Source organism: Anabrus simplex, chromosome 2, assembly GCF_040414725.1.
Source record: "Anabrus simplex isolate iqAnaSimp1 chromosome 2, ASM4041472v1, whole genome shotgun sequence".
In the NCBI taxonomy this organism is placed as follows: Eukaryota; Metazoa; Arthropoda; class Insecta; order Orthoptera; family Tettigoniidae; genus Anabrus; species Anabrus simplex.
Window position 1 is genome coordinate 328043511 of NC_090266.1, and position 19382 is coordinate 328062892.

General features: G+C 39.9%; 1 protein-coding gene across 1 annotated transcript in view; it reads left to right on the forward strand.

Moving 5' to 3' along the window:
- The window catches only part of LKRSDH (lysine ketoglutarate reductase/saccharopine dehydrogenase), a 232130-nt gene that overhangs the window by 115550 nt on the left and 97198 nt on the right, over positions 1–19382 (forward strand). The window contains exon 13 of the mRNA XM_067140684.2: positions 19192–19328. Coding sequence (XP_066996785.2) covers positions 19192–19328 — 137 coding nt within the window. The remainder of the gene's footprint in view (positions 1–19191; positions 19329–19382) is intronic.

Genomic DNA, 19382 nt, shown 5'->3' on the forward strand with positions numbered 1-19382 from the left:
TTGCTATCGTTAACGCAGATAACGAAAACGGGTTCGTGCCTAACGCTGAATATATCTTTTTGTGTAAAAAAAAATACTGCCGACGCACACGATGAGATGGACGGAGTGTGTTACGAAATATACATTTTAGAAAAGCTCTTGCCAAACTTGCTTCCAAATTCTGTTATTGTTATTGATAATGCTTCTTATCACAGCAGAAAGAAGGGGCCTATACCGACAAGAAGCTGGAAAAATGCGCTATGCAAGAATGGATGAGGGAACATTATATTCAGTACGAAGATGAAATGTTGAAAAAAGACTTAATGGACATTATTGCTTTGGAAAAGGGAAAATACGATAAATATAAGATAGATGAATTTGCTTTAGAAAGAGGACACACAGTACTTCAGCTGCCCCCATACCACTGCGAACTCGTATGGGCTCAGGTGAAACATTATGTGAGCTTACATAATACGGACTTCAAAGTGAAAGAAATGCAAAAATTAATTGAGGAAGGTTTAGCGTGTGTCACACCTGATAACTGGAGGAATTATGTGAATCACGTTAAGAAAACTGAAGACGATATGTGGAAGGCTGATGAAATTCAGGACGACATCGAACCCATTATCGTCCACCTCGGTGACTCGTCAGACGAAGATTCCTCAAGCAGTATGTACTATCTGCGCACGTTTTAGCGATAGATTTGTGTACGGGTTTGAGGAGTAAGGAGGGAGCACTTCCGGTTCCATTAGCACTGCCAACTGAATGGAAATGAAATCTGAATTGAATCGATGATATGATCGATCGATATGAATTTTCTGAACCTTTGTTATTTTAAGCCAACAACTGTCACACACACACATTATATAACATTTCTCGATGCGAATCTTATTCTTAGAGCGAATTCCATAGTTTGGCTTTGCTGTGTAAATAACAACAGTACTAGTACGTAAAGTGTACGCCAGATGTCGCACAGCGATTCATAGTTTGTGTTTCAAAGATTGCCAGTACGAATCTCGAAGATTGCCGAGGTCGACCGCTTCAGCAGTAGGGTGTAAATCTATCGCTAAAAAGTGCGCAGATAGTAAATGGAAGAGATGAACATTCCACCTCTGCCTTGAAATCTGTACATTGCTGACAAGGTAAGAACAGTAGATGGATTTATTTTTAAATTATATTTTTATTTTACTGTATTTTTCTATCTGTGCTTGTGTGTTTTCGCGTTCTCATACGAATAGGTCATTCGGCATTCTGTGTTGTATGTTGCAGAAGAATATTTAAGTTATCGTATTTTGTGATAAAGACGAAGCCTTTGCGTCTGTTGTCAGTTACGAGTAAATTTATCTGAAATGAGCTGTGGGATACATCACCAAGATAGAGATATCTCGCCGCCATCAATCCTCAACGGAGCTTCCTGTGTTGTAACCACACAGTATTTGCCTTGCCTTAACAGTGAAATGATTCTGGGGGCTAATAAACACAGCACTGCCCTCCCTTGAAGCAAAACAACGATCATGAAACTTTCTCAGATAAAGAAACAAGACAATCATTTCCGGTTCTGGGCACGCATGTTATTATTAATGTTACCGGCATTATTATTTAGTCTGGCCGAGGCGGTAAAGGCGTGCTCGGCTCGCCCGGAAGGACGTGGGTTCGAATCCCCGTCAGGAAGTCATAAACATTTAAGACACGAGATTTCCACTTCCGCAGGTGCACATGGCGTTGAGGTTCACTTAGCGTATACCAAAATTGAGTACCAGGTTAATTCCTGGGGACAAAGGCGGCCGGGCGTAGAGCTAACCACTCCATCCCATCAGGTGCCGAGGTTGCAGATAGTGGAAGCCTTTACCTTCGACCCCTCCAAGGGTTATCACGACCTGTACGGAGATGACTTTGCTTCTTTTATTATTTAGTTCGCATCCCTACATGTTCAAACTCTTAGGCTACTCTATTTCGAATGATACAGTCAGTGGGTTGATATCCTGTAATTTCATTAACAGAGATAATGGAGATTGAGATAATAGGGCATTTATATTATTATTATTATTATTATTATTATTATTATTATTATTATTATTATTATTATTATTATTATTATTATTATTATTATATCTACTACACAGTCTTGAAACAGCTGAATCAAGCGATGTATAATTTTATGTCATCTCTGTACATCACAAGCAGTGACCGAGCCGCGGTGAGTGAGCGAATATGGCAACAGTGGAAGACAGCAAGCCCATAAGGCCTGTAGTCTTTTCTTAACTGCGGATGCTCTTATAGTAATAAATAAGTTACCAGATTGTAAGCAACTGCAAATGTTGTAAGATGGACAGCAAACTACGGTATGATGATAAATGGGATTAAAAGTCAGGTTGTGAGTTTCACAAACAGGAAACGTCCTCTTAGTTTTAATTACAGCGTTGATGGAGTGAAAGTTCCTTATGGGGATGACTGTAAGTACTTACGTGTTAATATAAGGAAAGACCTTTATTGGGGTAATCACATAAATGGGAATGTAAATAAGGGCACATATCTCTGCATATGGTTTTGAGGGTATTTAGGGGTTGTAGTAAGGATGTAAGGAGAGGGCATATAAGTCTCTGGTAAAACCCCTAACAAGAGTATGGTTCTAGTGTACCAGGCGAGTTGGTCGTGCGGTTAGAGGCGCGCGTCTGTTAGCTCGCATCCGGGAGATAGTGGGTTCGAATCCCACTGTCGGCAGCCCTGAAGATGGTTTTCCGTGGTTTCCCATTTTCACACCAGGCAAATGCTGGGGCTGTACCTTAATTAAGGCCACGGCCGCTTCCTTCTAACTCCTAGACCTTTCCTATCCCATCGTCGCCATAAGACCTGTCTGTGTTGGTGCGACGCAAAACGACTAGCAAAAAGGTTCTAGTGTATGGGATTACCTGATTCTACAACTAGAAAATATCCAAACAAAATCACCTCGATTTTTCTGGGTGTTTTCCGACAAAAGAGTAGCGTTAAAAAAATGGTGCAAAGTTAGGCTGAGAAGACTTGAGAGAAAGGAGACGAGCTGCTCCACTAAGTGGTATGTTCCGAGCTGTCAGTGGAGAGATGGCGTGGAATTACACTAGTACGAGTAGAAGAATAATTTTAAGTGGTGTTTTTAAAAGTAGGAAAGATCACAATATGAAGATAAACTTGGAATGCATGAGGTAAAATTGGGGCGAATATTCGTTTATAGGAAGGGGAGTTAGGGATTGGCATAATTTACTAACGGAGATGTTCAATACATTTCCAAATTCTTTGCAATCATTTAAGAATCCTGGGATATCCCGGCACTAAAAGCCATACGACATTTCATTTTTTCATTTAAGAAAAGACTAGGAAAACAACACATAGGGAATCTGCCACCTGGACGACTGTCCTAAATGCAGATCAGTGGTTATTGATTGATTGATTGATTGATTGATTGATTGATTGATTGATTGATTGATTGATTGATTGATTGATTGATTGATTGATTGATTGATTGATTGATTGATTGATTGATTGATCCTGGCTCAGTCCGTTGGTATTTGAAGTTGCTCACATGTGTCAACCTCGTATCGGTAGATTAATGGACACGTAAAAGAACTGCTGCTGGACAAAATTTCAGCACATCGGCGTAGAGCATAGGATAGATCATGGGAGACTACTGGCAAAAATGAGTGCAATTTACTAGACAAGAGAGTGACTGAATGGGTTGCTATATTTCTAGAAACTAGTTTTAAACTTTTAAAAATGTAACTTAGTGGAAAGTAAAACCAATAACATTATTATTAAAATATAACGTTGGCATTCTTTGAGAGGATCACAAGAAAAGGCAAAATGCAGTATAATGAAAAGGTTATATGTCAGAAGTTTATTTGTTTCTTTTGTGTTGTTGCGGGTTATCATGGTCCTTAAAACGAAAATAAATTGCCACAGAGAGAGGTAGCGTGTTTCACTTTCAACTAAACTTATTAAACTACTGAAATGAAATGTCGTATGGCTTTTAGTGCTGGGATATCCCAGGACGGGTTCGGCTCGCCAGGTGCAGGTCTTTCTATTTGACTCCCGTAGGCGACCTGTGCGTCGTGATGAGGATGAAATGATGATGAAGACAACACATACACCCAGCCCCCGTGCCATTGGAATTAACCAGTTAAGGTTAAGATCCCCGACCCGGCCGGGAATCGAACCCGAGGCCCTCTAAACCGAAGGCCAGTACGCTGACCGTTCAGCCAACGAGTCGGACATTGAACTACTATTTACAGTTTATTTAGAATTGCGTTAGAGTTTTTCACGCGACGAAGTTTTACTCAAGGTCATGACACACACGAGCACCAGTGCGTCGAATGTTTATTCTCCACAAGGCTTCTCACAGCGCAGTGCTCTTCCAGAACACTTCGTGACTACCAAGTTTCGTTGAACTCCGCGTAACCGACTGGCCGACTCAATCCCGATGAATGACTCGGTACGGACTGGCGTCCATCTGTTTACCTTCACTCGTAATTGACTCACACAAGACTGAGTCGCTCGAGACGGACTGGTGTGTGCCAGTTGTGCTGCCTATAAAGATCAGTATAACACTCCAGCAACTCTCACTTCTAGATCATTCCAGGCACCTGGTCCCTGCCAATCATATTCCAGGTTCTTCGACTAGCCTTTACCCGCGGTCTCGACAATTCGCTGGCGCCAGTGTTCCGCTCGCCGTAAATCACGTCCTAGCTGTCTGTAACAGCGCCGTAATTAAATCACCTTCATTAGTGCCAGCCGCCCCACATTCGACCTTGATTGTCACGGAATTAGTGGTGGGGACGGAGTAGGTCGGATCGAAGCATGCTCTATGACGTCATACTCGGTCAATCCGAGCAATAGAACCGAGTACAAATTTGTAACTGTGTAGCTAAAAGTGTATGTTAATTATCGGCGCTAGAGTGAACGTTAAGAAATAAAACTATTACATATTAGTACTGAATATGGAAACAAGTATTCCATAAATAATATGATAGTAATTATTAAAATTAAAACTCATCATTTGAAACAAATCTATATATATAAAATAAGAGTTTTGTCTGTACATTGCTCAGAATTTGAAAAGAATGTTATTTTTGTATCGGTCATGTTCACAGTAACAAGAAAATGCATTTTTTACATTTCCGTAATTTCTGTCTGTCTGTCTGTCTGTCTGTCTGTCTGTATGTATGTACACGCATCACGAGAAAACGGCTGAAGAGAATTTAATGAAAATCGGAATGTAAAGTCGGGTGCTGAACCGCTACAATCTAGGCTATAAATTATTTTAATCACGCTGAGTGAAATGGTAGTTTAGGGGAAGCCTGAAATTTCATTCTCAAATATTGATGTTCTTAGTGGTCGTGTCTGAATGAAAATCGGTAGACAAACATGTGAAATAAGTCTCTACAATATAGGCTATACACGCTGAGAAAAATGGTAGTTTAGGGGAAGGCCTAAAATTTAATTGTCAAATATTTATTGTATTATTGGTCGTATCTTCACGAAAATTGGTGTGCGAAGTCGGGGAATAGGTCGCTATAATCTAGGCTATCAATAATGTTATTCACATTGAGTGAAATGGTAGTTTAGGGGAAGGCCTGAAATGTAATCTATATATAAAATAAGAGTTTGACTGTACATTGCTCAGAATTTGAAAAGAATGGTGTTTCTGTATCGTTCATGTTCACAGTAACAAGAAAATGCATTTTTTACTTTTCCGTAATTTCTGTCTGTCTGTCTGTCTGTCTGTCTGTCTGTCTGTCTGTCTGTCTTTCTGTCTGTCTGTCTGTACACGCATCACGAGAAAACGGCCGAAGAGAATTTAATGAAAATCGGAATGTACAGTCGGGTGTTAAACCGCTACTATCTACGCTATAAATTATTTTAATCGCGCTGAGCGAAATAGTAGTTTAGGGAAGGCCTGAAATTTAATTCTCAAATATTTATGTTATTAGTGGTCGTGTCTTAATGAAAATCGGTAGACAAAGATGGGAAAAAGTCGCCACAATATAGGCTATACACGCTGAGAATAATGGTAGTTTAGGGGAAGGCCAAAAATTTAATTGTCAAATATTTATTGTATTAGTGGTTGTATCTTCACACGAAAATTAGTATGCAAAGTCGGGGAATAGGTCTCTATAATCTAGGCTATCAATTATGTTATTCACACTGAGTGAAATGGTAGTTTAGGGGAAGCATGAAATGTAATCTATATACAGAGTGAAGCGAAATTCGCGCACTCGGGCGTCGCAGTGCGACTCCCTACATGCCAGCAATAACAAATGTCTTTCACAAAAGTTCGTCCTGCGAGTATATCAGGCAGAGAAAGGACGTTGAATAGTGGCAATCTGGCAACACTGTAACCACATGTACTGTAAGTACCTCTGTCAACAACATGTATTCGCGCTGAGCAGTGGGTGCATTGGATAGGTTTTTTGGGTTGGCATGCAGGTGGTAGAGGGTTCGATCCTGGGTAGAGGCGCAATTTTTCGTTTACTAATTTCCATCGGACATTACATAATGTAATACAGTAAGACGCCGTACCTTAGGTCTCATGTATCCTACATTTACAACATTTTGTAACGCTGAACACAACAAATACCTTGCTAGGCCTACTGGTAACGTAAGCCCTTACGAAATACAATGGACTTGAACGAGGCAAGAATAACAGTTGCTACTAATCTATGAGATCATTGGAGGAGGGTAGAAAGAAAACAGGTTTCGCATTTAGTATATGAATTCGTGCGAATAAATTCACGCCCACGACGTGGAAAGGACGTCTTTCAAAGCTGACCAAGGGAAACGATTGTTCGTCCATTTGTAGGATCGTAGTATGTAAGTGCAAAGGGTTTCTAGAGGACCCGCTGCAATGGCTGTTGACGATTAAGTTGCCAGATACCATACCACCTGGACTACATTTATGAAATAAAAATAATACGCTTCAACCCAGGATCGACCCCTCGACCTCCTGAATGCTAACCCAAAACTGTTACCACTGCACCAACTGTACAGCACAAAGAATACGTGCTGACAGAGGTAGTTACCCTACATGTGGTTACAGTGTTGCCAGATTGCCACTCTTCAACGCCCTTTTTCTGCCGGATATACTCGAAGGACGAACTTTTGTGAGAGACATTTTTTTATTGCTGGCATGTGAGCAGTCGCGCTGCGACGCCTGAGTGCGCGAATTTCGCTTCACCATGTATATAAAATAAGAGTTTTGTCTGTACATTGCTTATAATTTGAAAATAATGGTATTTCTGTATCGGTCATGTTCACAGTAGCAAGAAAATGCATTTTTTACTTTTCCGTAATTTCTGTCTGTCTGTCTGTCTGTACACGCATCACGAGAAAACGGCTGAAGAGAATTTAATGAAAATCGGAATGTAAAGTCGGGTGATTAACCGCTACAATCTAGGTTATAAATTATTTTGATCACGCTGAGTGAAATGATAGTTCAGGGGAAGGCCTGAAATTTAATTCTCAAATATTTATGTTATTAGTGGTCGTGCCTTAATGAAAATCAGTAGACAAACATTGGAATTAAGTCGCTACAAAATAGGCTATACACGCTGAGAAAAATGGTAGTTTAGGGGAAGGCCTAAAATTTAATTGTCAAACATTTATTGTATTAGTGGTCGTATCTTCTCGAAAATTGGTATGCAAAGTCTGGGAATAGGTCACTATAATCTAGGCTATCAATAATGTAATTCACACTGAGTGAAATGGTAGTTTAGGGGAATGCCTGAAATGTAATCTATATATAAAATAAGTGTTTTGCTGTACATTGCTCAGAATTTGAAATGAATGGTATTTCTGTATCTGTCATGTCTACAGTAACAAGGAAATGCATTTTTTTACTTTCCCGTAATTTCTGTCTGTCCGTCTATATGTATGTATGTACACGCATCAAGAGGAAACGGCTGAAGAGAATTTAATGAAAATCGTCATGTAATGTCGGGTGATGATCCACTACAATCTAGGCTATAAATTATTTTATTCACGCTGAGTGAAATGGTAGTTTAGGGGAAGGCCTGAAATGTAATTCTCAAATAAGTTATTTATGTCATTTGTGATCGTATAGATAAATCTATATATATCAATCTCACAGCTGTGCGCCCCTAACCACACGGCCAACTCGCCTGGTCGTACCGACTGAAACAGCCTGCCTGTATATTGGCGGGAAGTAGCATGCCATTCCTCTGGTTCATACATTTTCTGATATATCTGGTTCGTAACACATTGGTTCATCATAGTATTCGAGCTATTCAATCCCTACTCGGAGGCACTGATTGGAATGAGTAGTGGGCATGTTTAACGGAATAATGAAAGAGGAGTGTTCACGGCAGTCTGCGACCTGGTTATTCCAGCTCTGGAACTTCGGACTCTTAGATCGGCACCGTAGTACTGTTCGTTGAAAGTGAGAAAGTTTGCGGTGTTTCATTTGATCGAGTATTTTATATGATAACATTGCTTTCAATCGCTACATTCCTACTGACGTTTTTGTAATGACCTATGTTGGATTAAGTTAGGAAAACCACCAAGTCAGTCTTTCTGAGAATCCCGTAGCGAAGCACGGGTACATCAGCTAGTCTAACCTCATATAAAGTCAAACACTTCACTGATAGTTAAGAGGTTGTGACTTCCCCTCTCGGAGAACAATCATCGAACGAGAAATGCAACCATTCAAGCTAAGGGCGCCAATCTTTAAGTTGAGGACTTAAAGATAAAAATTTATAATCAAGCTTGGACGGACTCTTATCACAGGGGTGGGGTGATAGTGCACTAATCAATAAGCAGGAGAATTAGAAATCAAAAGGCTAATTAAGGCAGATTGATTAAAGTGAACTAGAAAAATACTATTTATTATATTGAATATAAATGACGACGGTTTAACGAGAACTGAATTTAAAATAGAAAATGAATTTAACAAAAATTGAATGACTCTACTTCGCGAAAACTTGCAATATCTTTAACTCGCTTGCTCACCATGTAGTCTTGTTCTGCTGGTCCTTGGAAAGCTTCCATCCTTGTAGCTGGAACATCACCGGTCGTCTTTGAGATCTCTTCATCTGCAGCTAAGTACCATTCCTACCTTGCAAATTGCACCTCCCACTAATTGGAAGATGACTTCAAAACTAACACTCCCTATTATGCTCTATCCCATATATTGGAGATAAGCCCTAAGTCATAGTTAGAAGATCCACCTTGGGTTTTATGGAGAGGATACTCAATTAAGAATCCTTCCAACTTTACTGAAAATGTGCTCTGAAGTTTCATTTCTATCTAGATTAATACTACCTATTGACCAGTGGCGGTGGGCCCTTAGGGGCACAGGGGCACGTGCCCTGTCAAGTTTTTGCACTCAGAATTTCAGGAAATAATTTATAATTTAGTTGGGCTACAGCCGAACAACAGAATTATTTCTACAAATATTATCACGACAAAATGTTATATTCTTAACTGGATTACGGATTTTGGTAGGTATTCAAAACAACCATGTCTTTAAGCAAGGAAGAGAGGATACCTTTTGTACTCGTATTTAAAGAGACAAGCTGTTGCTGTCAGTGCGACAATAATGACTGCAGGAGTCTTGCGAAGCGAGTGGCAGGCGAAATGTGCAGCTCTGGGCACTAGACCGTCTTGTGCCCAAACGACGCGCCTGCGCATTAGAACACAGTATTTGAAGATGGTGAAAGTCCATGACAGCTGTGGGCTTGTGTGGGTGAGCGGGCGACGGGGAGTACTTCTAGTTGGGCACTCAGATCCTTGAGGCCTTCTGCAGCGCATGCGCATAGAGCAAATAACAGATCACGAGAAATATCCGCGCTTTACAAACATCAGTGTAGCCAATTCACCAATTCTGTAACTACAGTAAATCCAATAATATTTTAGTCTTGTTTATTTAAAAATGCGTTCATATCGCTCATGCAGGGATTTAGTTGCTTTCAGATGTTTTCATTATTAAAATAAGTTATCTTAAATGAGGTTACCGTGTTTCTAATAGGCCATTTAGCAGCTGCCAACCTTATTCGGGTATCAAGTTTTGGAGAATTTTGTACTCTCTTTCCGGAAAAAATTCCGCGTCAACCGTAAACAAGTACCCGAAAGTGAACAAAGCCAGGCTCAGGACCGAACTTGAAGTGTTATATTCCAGGGTAGACGGTGCTGCGGCGCTTTTGCAACTTTTCCTGCGCAACAATATGCAAGACACTTTCAATGAATGCGTTAGGTTACTGAGCATCATTGTTACAAACCCGATGTCGACAGTGGAAAGTAAAAAGTTTTTCTCTACTCTCAATCGAATAAAGACCTTCTTGAGGAATACGATGAGCCAAGACAGACTAACGGCCCTGGCGATGCTTTCAATTGAAAGTAAAATGGTAGCCTACGTTCGATTCTCGACTTCAACCAGCGAGTTATCGAAATATTTGCTCAAGCAAAGGATCGAAGAATAAGACTTCATCTAAAAATGAGAAGGTTAGTATATTCATTATTACTTGACTTGTAGGGGAACAGGTTATAAACGAAATGTGGATCAGCTTATCCCCTGCCATTTAGCTCAGTGAAATAACACTTGACCGGAAATGGAGAGGTCACGGGTTCGTTTCCTTTGACCCCACCTTTCACTGTCTTTTTCCTTGGTGTTAATATCTAACTGGCACCAACTGTAAACAGAATAAGCTGATTTACAAGTCAGTTGTTAGTGTATTTATTCACATGCGCATTATTGTTATATTTTGCAACCGATACCTTAAATATCTACTTGACTGTCCATATTATTTTATAAGTTGTGCCCCGCCGGATAATTTGGCCACGGGCCGCCACTGCTATTGACTTAGACTGGTTCAAACCGGTCTTGTAGCCGAGCTGTACGTACTTCCTGATGAGAGTGGCTATACACCCCTCATTCAGAATTTCTAAGTACCACGTCGTGGTAAATGAAGTAATTAATGTAGAATACGAATGCAGAATCAAACGAAGAATCCGAAGAATCAAGTAGAAGAATCAAGTAGAAGATCAAGTAGAAGATTGTAGAAATTCAATAAGAATCACGTAGAAGATGAAGCCAAGAGCTCCAACACGCCCTTTTATAACCTTCTCTGGCGCTAATTACAGGTCGCTACACGTGGTCCAATCAGATGACACGTCTCTCCCCACTCCAGATATTAGAGTTGACGGGTCTTAACCCTGATATCAACTGTTCTTCTATTAGTCCTTTCACTCAGTATCCATGGCAACATGACGCTCCTTTGAAAATATAGGCGGTGATCAGTTTGAATAATTCTGGTCGAAATACGGTAGCTTACGTTAGAACGCTTGAACACGTGCTCGCTTTTCCCAGAACTTGGTGTCTAAATTTGTCCTTCCTTCTTCCTCGGTGATGTGGCAAGATAGAGGAAATCTACTGCAAGTTAATTTTAAACGAATGTCTCAAGAATCTAAGTGAATATTAGGATATTCAGCCCTCGTTTACAAGTCGTAGTTACAAAGTAATGAAATGATAGTGAGCAAATGATTAAACATGAATTATAATACAATTACATACCAAAATAAATATCATGACGTTAAATTCCTGAATGAATTACACATAATAAAATTAACATAATTACACTGTAACGTCTGGAACGTTACATACGCCCCCATGAGTTCTTAACAAATATCACATGAGTTGAGAACTCACACACTTACTCCCACATTGACTTGAAATACCTCTATTACCTGCCCATAACGAGCGACATTATTTTCATACAATTAATTATATCTCACTGTTTCCATATCTCTCTTAGACTGCTTACCATTGCGAATGTCTGTTATTTCAGTTCATCTTGAGGTTTAGATACTAAATTATGCCCAACACAAGCAACTTTCCATTTTTGTAAAAAACAAGATTATCCTAGAGAATATAACATAATATATATACAATTCAGATTACAGACTCTGCCGAGTGTCTATTTGTCCTTTTACTCCCCATCTCTCCGACATTCTTTGCTAGATAGCAGTAACACGTTCTCTTCCAATCTTTTACATTAGAACCATGGAAAACAAATGATACAAACAATTTACACTTTTATCACTCTTTCGAATGTTTCAACCTTATCTTGAAGCAGGATGCAATACACTTCACACGAATACACACGTGATTTAAGCTCACGGTAAAATTATTGCAAGTTAGAAATGCACATACGGGAAAATTAATTATTTGCCGTCGTCAGCTTTAATTAGCCTTCTGTAACATCTCAGAAAACAAATATATAAAATTTCATGGCCTCACATACGGAAAACAGATGATCTATCGTCAATGAACGAGCGTAAATCTACCGCCACACAAACACCTCCCTTGTTTACAAACACAACTAGGAAATACCACCACAATTGAGACGTAAACTCATTCCGCTCGTAGTCTGACATAACAAGTAGCAACTTCCCCGAGTTACTGACCTATATCTCACAATCCGGTTCAGCCACCTCACACGACAGGTATCTCCGTAAACTACTAATGTTATATGAACCATTCATTACGCTCTCGCCATCCGCTAACTTGTTAGCACAGGGTCCTAGTTTTCTATGTACTTTATAAGGGCCTTGATATAAAAGAAAAAATTTCTTTGTTACCTTATCCTCACTATTTGACAACATTGGAACTCTCACCAAAACCATATCACCTACCTCAAAGTTATCCAGTACCTTACGTTTCTGCTGCCTTTTACGTTTATCTCCAGATTTAATCAGGTTCTCCCGTGCCAGTCGGACGTAAAATTCAGCATTACGAGGTGGTTCCTCAGGCAAACCTAACACTCTCACTACGCTCTCGCATTCAATACACAAACGTATTGATCCATCAGACTTAGGCACGACAATTAGGGGATTAACATATTGACTGTTTGATAATTCAATCACATCGTCTGCTAACATAGCTTGAATTTGATCCTCTACGGCTTTGGCATATTTGTGTGGTATCGGATACCGCGGTCCGCTGAATGGAGTCTTATCCAGCACAGAAAAAGAATGTTCATACAGATGGGTAACACCAGGTTTCTCGGAGAAAATCTCCACGTGTTCACATAACACTTCATATAACTTGTCCTTCTGGATTTCATTCAACTGATTTCTACTTACGGCTTCTTTCAAGCCACATATTTTATCCTCATTAATCCACAACTGGCACAACTTCAGGCCCTCACTAGCCTCTTCATTTACTTTAGAAACCTCTCTCATTCTCCACACTGTACTAACTTCCGTTTTCCTCTGAATTTCCTCCTCAAACTTGACCTTGATATCCTCATTATTCCACCTCAAATTTAGCACTAGATCATTGTAATTTAACTGAGCCAATTTTAACGTTAACCAGTCAGATCCCAAGATAAGATCAAATATTAAATGCGGAATTACCAAACATATCTGAACGCTAATAGAATTATTAATGCAGATCGGGACAGCTACTTGTTTACAAATTTGCTTAGACCTCTTTCCAACAGCCGTAATGATGAAAGTAGACTTAACAGGCATTTCCTCCAACTGAATACCCTGTTTCACTAATGACTCATACCACTGAGAACTAATACATGATATTTGGCTACCAGAATCAATCAAAACTTTAACCCACGCCCCCCAGACTTTCAATTTAACAACGGGATTGACTACTTTATTACTTGAATCTCCATTATTCTGCTCGGGTTCATACAACAAATCGTCTCTAACATCTAGGTCATATGGTAACACTTTCATGGCAAGACACTTCGCTACCTTCGTACTAGGCTGGAATTCTGACCTAACATTACAGCCTCTAGTTAGTTTAAAGGTTCCCTTTGTGTATTGACGTTGGACTCATTAGTACATTGCTCTGGCCTCCGTTGGGAATTTCCTGTCCTATATTCAGGTGCTCCGCTCCTGCTGTTCTGCTGAGGTCTGAACTGATTGCGAGCTTCGTGATTCTGTATTCTACCGTTATGTCTCATTCCGTTGTGATGACTAAAGTTCTGAATATTCTCCGTTCTACTCCTAAGGTTACCTAACGCATCAAAACTGCCTAGTAGGTTCTCCATCTCCTGAATAGTTCCAACTTTTTGCATGCAGGCCGCTTCTCTCACCCTGTCCGGAAAATGTCTCAAAAGTAGTCTTACTACATCAGACCCCTCGGTTATACCATCTAAGTTCTGACAAATCATGACATGTGCCAGGAAGTACTCGGTCATAGTAACTCATTCATGCTGTTTGTACCTCCCAAATACCACCCTTTCTCTCTCCCGAGCTTGTATCGCTTCATTCCAGAATTTCTCTCTAAACTTATTTCTGAATTCTTTCAGGTTCGTCATCGTCTGCCTATATACCATGAACCAAGACCGAGTTTCTCCTACAAAAGCATGGTCAATATTTTCCATAACGTCTTCCCAGTCCATAGACCCTTCCTCTAGACGCTTTTCAAATCGTTTTTCTATCATCTTAAGGAAATCTAGCGGGTTCGTTTGTTTCCCATTAAATTTAGGTAGTTCAATTTCCCTAATGTAGCTATTTCCTAGACATTGCCTTCCCGTGAAAACCTGTTTATCCTTTGCCACCTGTTTTAACTTATTTTCTGCTTTCTCCATCCGGCATTCTACATCTCTGTCTCTCCTATCAGTTTCTCTCTCCAAATTAACCTGCTTCTCTTTCAATGTCCTAATTTCAATCTTATTCTCTTCAGCTATCGCAAACCTTTCTTCACTTGCCCGGGTCTCATCTTCTATTCTAAGCTTTACCGTGTCAATCTCTTGTTGGACGTGGTCTTTGAATATCCGTATTTCCCCTCTTTGAGTCTCAACTCTCTTATCAATACTAGTGACCTGCCTCATTACTTCCTCCCTAGTAGAGTTGTTTTCCTTCCCCATTAATTCCAGGAATTCACTTCTCTGCTCCGCAAACTTTTCTTCTACCTCTTTCCCTTGCCGTACATATTCATTTTTCTGGTCCTCTAATCGCTTATTAAAATGTTCATTTTTTACCACCAGATCGCGTAACTGCCTACTGTGTTCGTCCATTCTCCGATTCGCTTCCTCCTAATTTTCCCTCATCTCCCTGCTTAATTCAGCTTTAGTTTGTTCTAACTGTTCTTTCAGTTCAGATTTAGTTTGTTCTAATTCACCTTTAAGCTCAGATTAAGTTTGTTCTACATCTGTTTTAATTTGTTCCAATTCACTTTTTATTTCAGTTTTACTGTCCTCTATCTTACTTAACATTAACTGCATCATTCCCATTAACTGATCATTATTATTACTTTCATTGTTAGTGTTTACTTCCGCTTCGCCCCCCATCCTACTATCATCTGACTCCATACTGACTTCTTTCTGCTTGCCTTCACTCTCCATACTACTTACACTTCTATCTTCAATTTCCTCTACTAGACTACACAACTCTTCCTCTGAACTCAATACATTATTGCCTTTTATCGCCCGTCCACTGCGCAACATCCTCTCCTCTTTCGTCTGATCAGCCATGACCCTTCCCACAATCAAACACTCCTAATGCAACGTGGATATCCAAATTTTGCCCATAATACGAATTCCGATATCGTTACTGTCATTAACTGCTCCGTACTTAATGATTTTCTCGCCCCACGTTGGGCGCCATTTATGTGACTTCCCCTCTCGGAGAACAATCATCGAACGAGAAATGCAACCATTCAAGCTAAGGGCGCCAATCTTTAAGTTGAGGACTTAAAGATAAAAATTTATAATCAAGCTTGGACGGACTCTTATCACAGGGGTGGGGTGATAGTGCACTAATCAATAAGCAGGAGAATTAGAAATCAAAAGGCTAATTAAGGCAGATTGATTAAAGTGAACTAGAAAAATACTATTTATTATATTGAATATAAATGACGACGGTTTAACGAGAACTGAATTTAAAATAGAAAATGAATTTAACAAAAATTGAATGACTCTACTTCGCGAAAACTTGCAATATCTTTAACTCGCTTGCTCACCATGTAGTCTTGTTCTGCTGGTCCTTGGAAAGCTTCCATCCTTGTAGCTGGAACATCACCGGTCGTCTTTGAGATCTCTTCATCTGCAGCTAAGTACCATTCCTACCTTGCAAATTGCACCTCCCACTAATTGGAAGATGACTTCAAAACTAACACTCCCTATTATGCTCTATCCCATATATTGGAGATAAGCCCTAAGTCATAGTTAGAAGATCCACCTTGGGTTTTATGGAGAGGATACTCAATTAAGAATCCTTCCAACTTTACTGAAAATGTGCTCTGAAGTTTCATTTCTATCTAGATTAATACTACCTATTGACTTAGACTGGTTCAAACCGGTCTTGTAGCCGAGCTGTACGTACTTCCTGATGAGAGTGGCTATACACCCCTCATTCAGAATTTCTAAGTACCACGTCGTGGTAAATGAAGTAATTAATGTAGAATACGAATGCAGAATCAAACGAAGAATCCGAAGAATCAAGTAGAAGAATCAAGTAGAAGATCAAGTAGAAGATTGTAGAAACTCAATAAGAATCACGTAGAAGATGAAGCCAAGAGCTCCAACACGCCCTTTTATAACCTTCTCTGGCGCTAATTACAGGTCGCTACACGTGGTCCAATCAGATGACACGTCTCTCCCCACTCCAGATATTAGAGTTGACGGGTCTTAACCCTGATATCAACTGTTCTTCTATTAGTCCTTTCACTCAGTATCCATGGCAACATGACGCTCCTTTGAAAATATAGGCGGTGATCAGTTTGAATAATTCTGGTCGAAATACGGTAGCTTACGTTAGAACGCTTGAACACGTGCTCGCTTTTCCCAGAACTTGGTGTCTAAATTTGTCCTTCCTTCTTCCTCGGTGATGTGGCAAGATAGAGGAAATCTACTGCAAGTTAATTTTAAACGAATGTCGCAAGAATCTAAGTGAATATTAGGATATTCAGCCCTCGTTTACAAGTCGTAGTTACAAAGTAATGAAATGATAGTGAGCAAATGATTAAACATGAATTATAATACAATTACATACCAAAATAAATATCATGACGTTAAATTCCTGAATGAATTACACATAATAAAATTAACATAATTACACTGTAACGTCTGGAACGTTACAAGGTGAAGAAGTAAATAAGTGATACAAGCGAATTTATATAACATGTATTATCGGAACGAAGAACACAAAATAACTCAGTTCTCTGTATTTAGGTATATAATAACATAGGTACCATAATCAGACGCAATGCCTGGTGTACAGATACAGTTACTGCGATACGTTACATGCAACAGGTCTTAAACAGGATTAATTTCTGTGGAGAAATATCAAGGTTTCACCTCGTCTTGCAGAAAAGAATGACTTTCAGCCTGAAATAATTTGTCTGACAGAATAAAGCCTTTCCTTCGCTGACGCAGATGTAGCAAGTAGGCTAATGTAGAAGAGAGCAAGTTCATTGAAGGGCTTTAAATGATTCCTGGACTAATCGTGAACCTAACCCGCGCACCTGGGAGCGAATTTATTTCTAGAATGCCTCATTATGATCACATTATCTGATCGCACCGTCAAAATTTGCTTTATTTCTGCCACCTTTAGTACAATGTACTCTCGGAGGCTATTTAGCTCCTTCCAACTTTAAAAACAGTGTTAATATACTGGGACCATCTTCTTGCGACTTTGTCGCTCACTGCTTCAGAATACTTCTAAACTCATTCTCCTCGTGTTAGTGTACTTTTTCATCCTTTTCAGCAACTCAAATCCAGCTACTTTACAGTGTGGTCTAGAGACGTAGCATCCCTTGTTAATGAGCGGTTTTTGTAAGAGAGTAGCCTCTTGGAAATGTCGTCCCAAATGAGCCTTGGGGACATCAAACGCACTTCGATGTGCAACTTCTCCCAGGCCTGAAGACATTCGGCCGATTACTAACTAAATGGCTTGGGAGGAAATCACATACCTATTCATAACCAGAACAAGTCATACTCCTCAAGGAGTTCAGTCTTTCTTGGCATACTGCTCTCTGAGTACATGGAACACTTTTGGAAACCTGAGCACTGTAGCGTTCGTGTCTTCCTTCTCTGAGTAATGGAAGAATATACTGCATCTTGCCCTTGTTATTTAAATAGAACACTTGAGAGAACTGGAAGATGGGAACTAATCGGGAGATAGACAGTACACCCCAAAACAACGCAAACATTTCCCGAAGAACTTTTGCCCTACGGTCAATCATTTACGAGCTCAGCCTCTTTTAGTCATTAGCTATGATGCGGGGGATAGTTCTTATTTAGGATTAAGTCTGGAGCCCGACTTGCCATTATGGGCATTGCAGTACTTTACCAGCATATAGAATAAGGTTGACATCGAGTAGACCTACGTGAAATGCCTGGAGTGGCGGGCGTGTTCAGACGTGCATTCAGGTGCATGGTGGACATTTCGAGCACTTCTTGTATTAGAAAGCAGTATCCCTGCTGGTACACCATCACTATGGCTACTCGAAATGGGATGTGCCAGGTACGGCTATTACCAATACTTCCCGTACAAAGTTGGGAAGTCTAATTCGTAAACGGTCGACCGTAGGGCATACGTTGATAGGGACTCTTTCTGTTGTTTTGTGCTGTACATTCCAACCCCCAATTACTGCCCTCAAGTTTGGGAACACCCAGTATATAAAATGTCATGGGGATTTACGTCCATTTCCATGTCACTGCACAGTAATTTTACACATTAAATAGCCGACTTCAGTAGTATTATTTGTTACTGCGCGGATGACATAAGTTCACACCATCCACATAAAACTTGAACTCCTTCGAAGGGGTAAACCGTTCATGTTGATCAGAATGCATCTTGAATCACCGTGCTATGAACATATGACCGTTCAGTACGGTGCTGCTTTCTTCGTTCGATTCTTCTCATCGTTCAGGTTAAAGGCTTGCTTCGAATATTGTGTGAACACTTACGATGACCACCTGTCTCCTGCAGATCATCTTCGTATTCATAGGAGATATTTTTGTACCATCCATTGTCCTTCTGTGGGCAAGTATTTAATAATGCACATATGAAACAGACGTTGTGTTGTGATTTCAACAGTATCAAATATGTTGTGCTTTCTAGACCTCAAAGTGGGACAGATTCCTGTTAGACTGAAAATACTGTATTTGAAAGTCAGTATTAGTTTCTAACGCAGGAATTCCTACTCTTGTTAAAGACTTTAATTCAGATATACTGATTTAGGCGACAAATTTGCTTTTTCAGAGCGGTGGATGCCAATGTCACAATCGTCAACGAAGTCGGGCTAGATCCAGGAATTGATCATTTGTTGGCGATGGAATGCATTGATGAGGTGCACCAGGGAGGAGGCAAAGTGGAATCGTTCGTTTCATACTGTGGAGGTATGATATTATTATTATTATTATTATTATTAGTAGTAGTAGTAGTAGACCCTA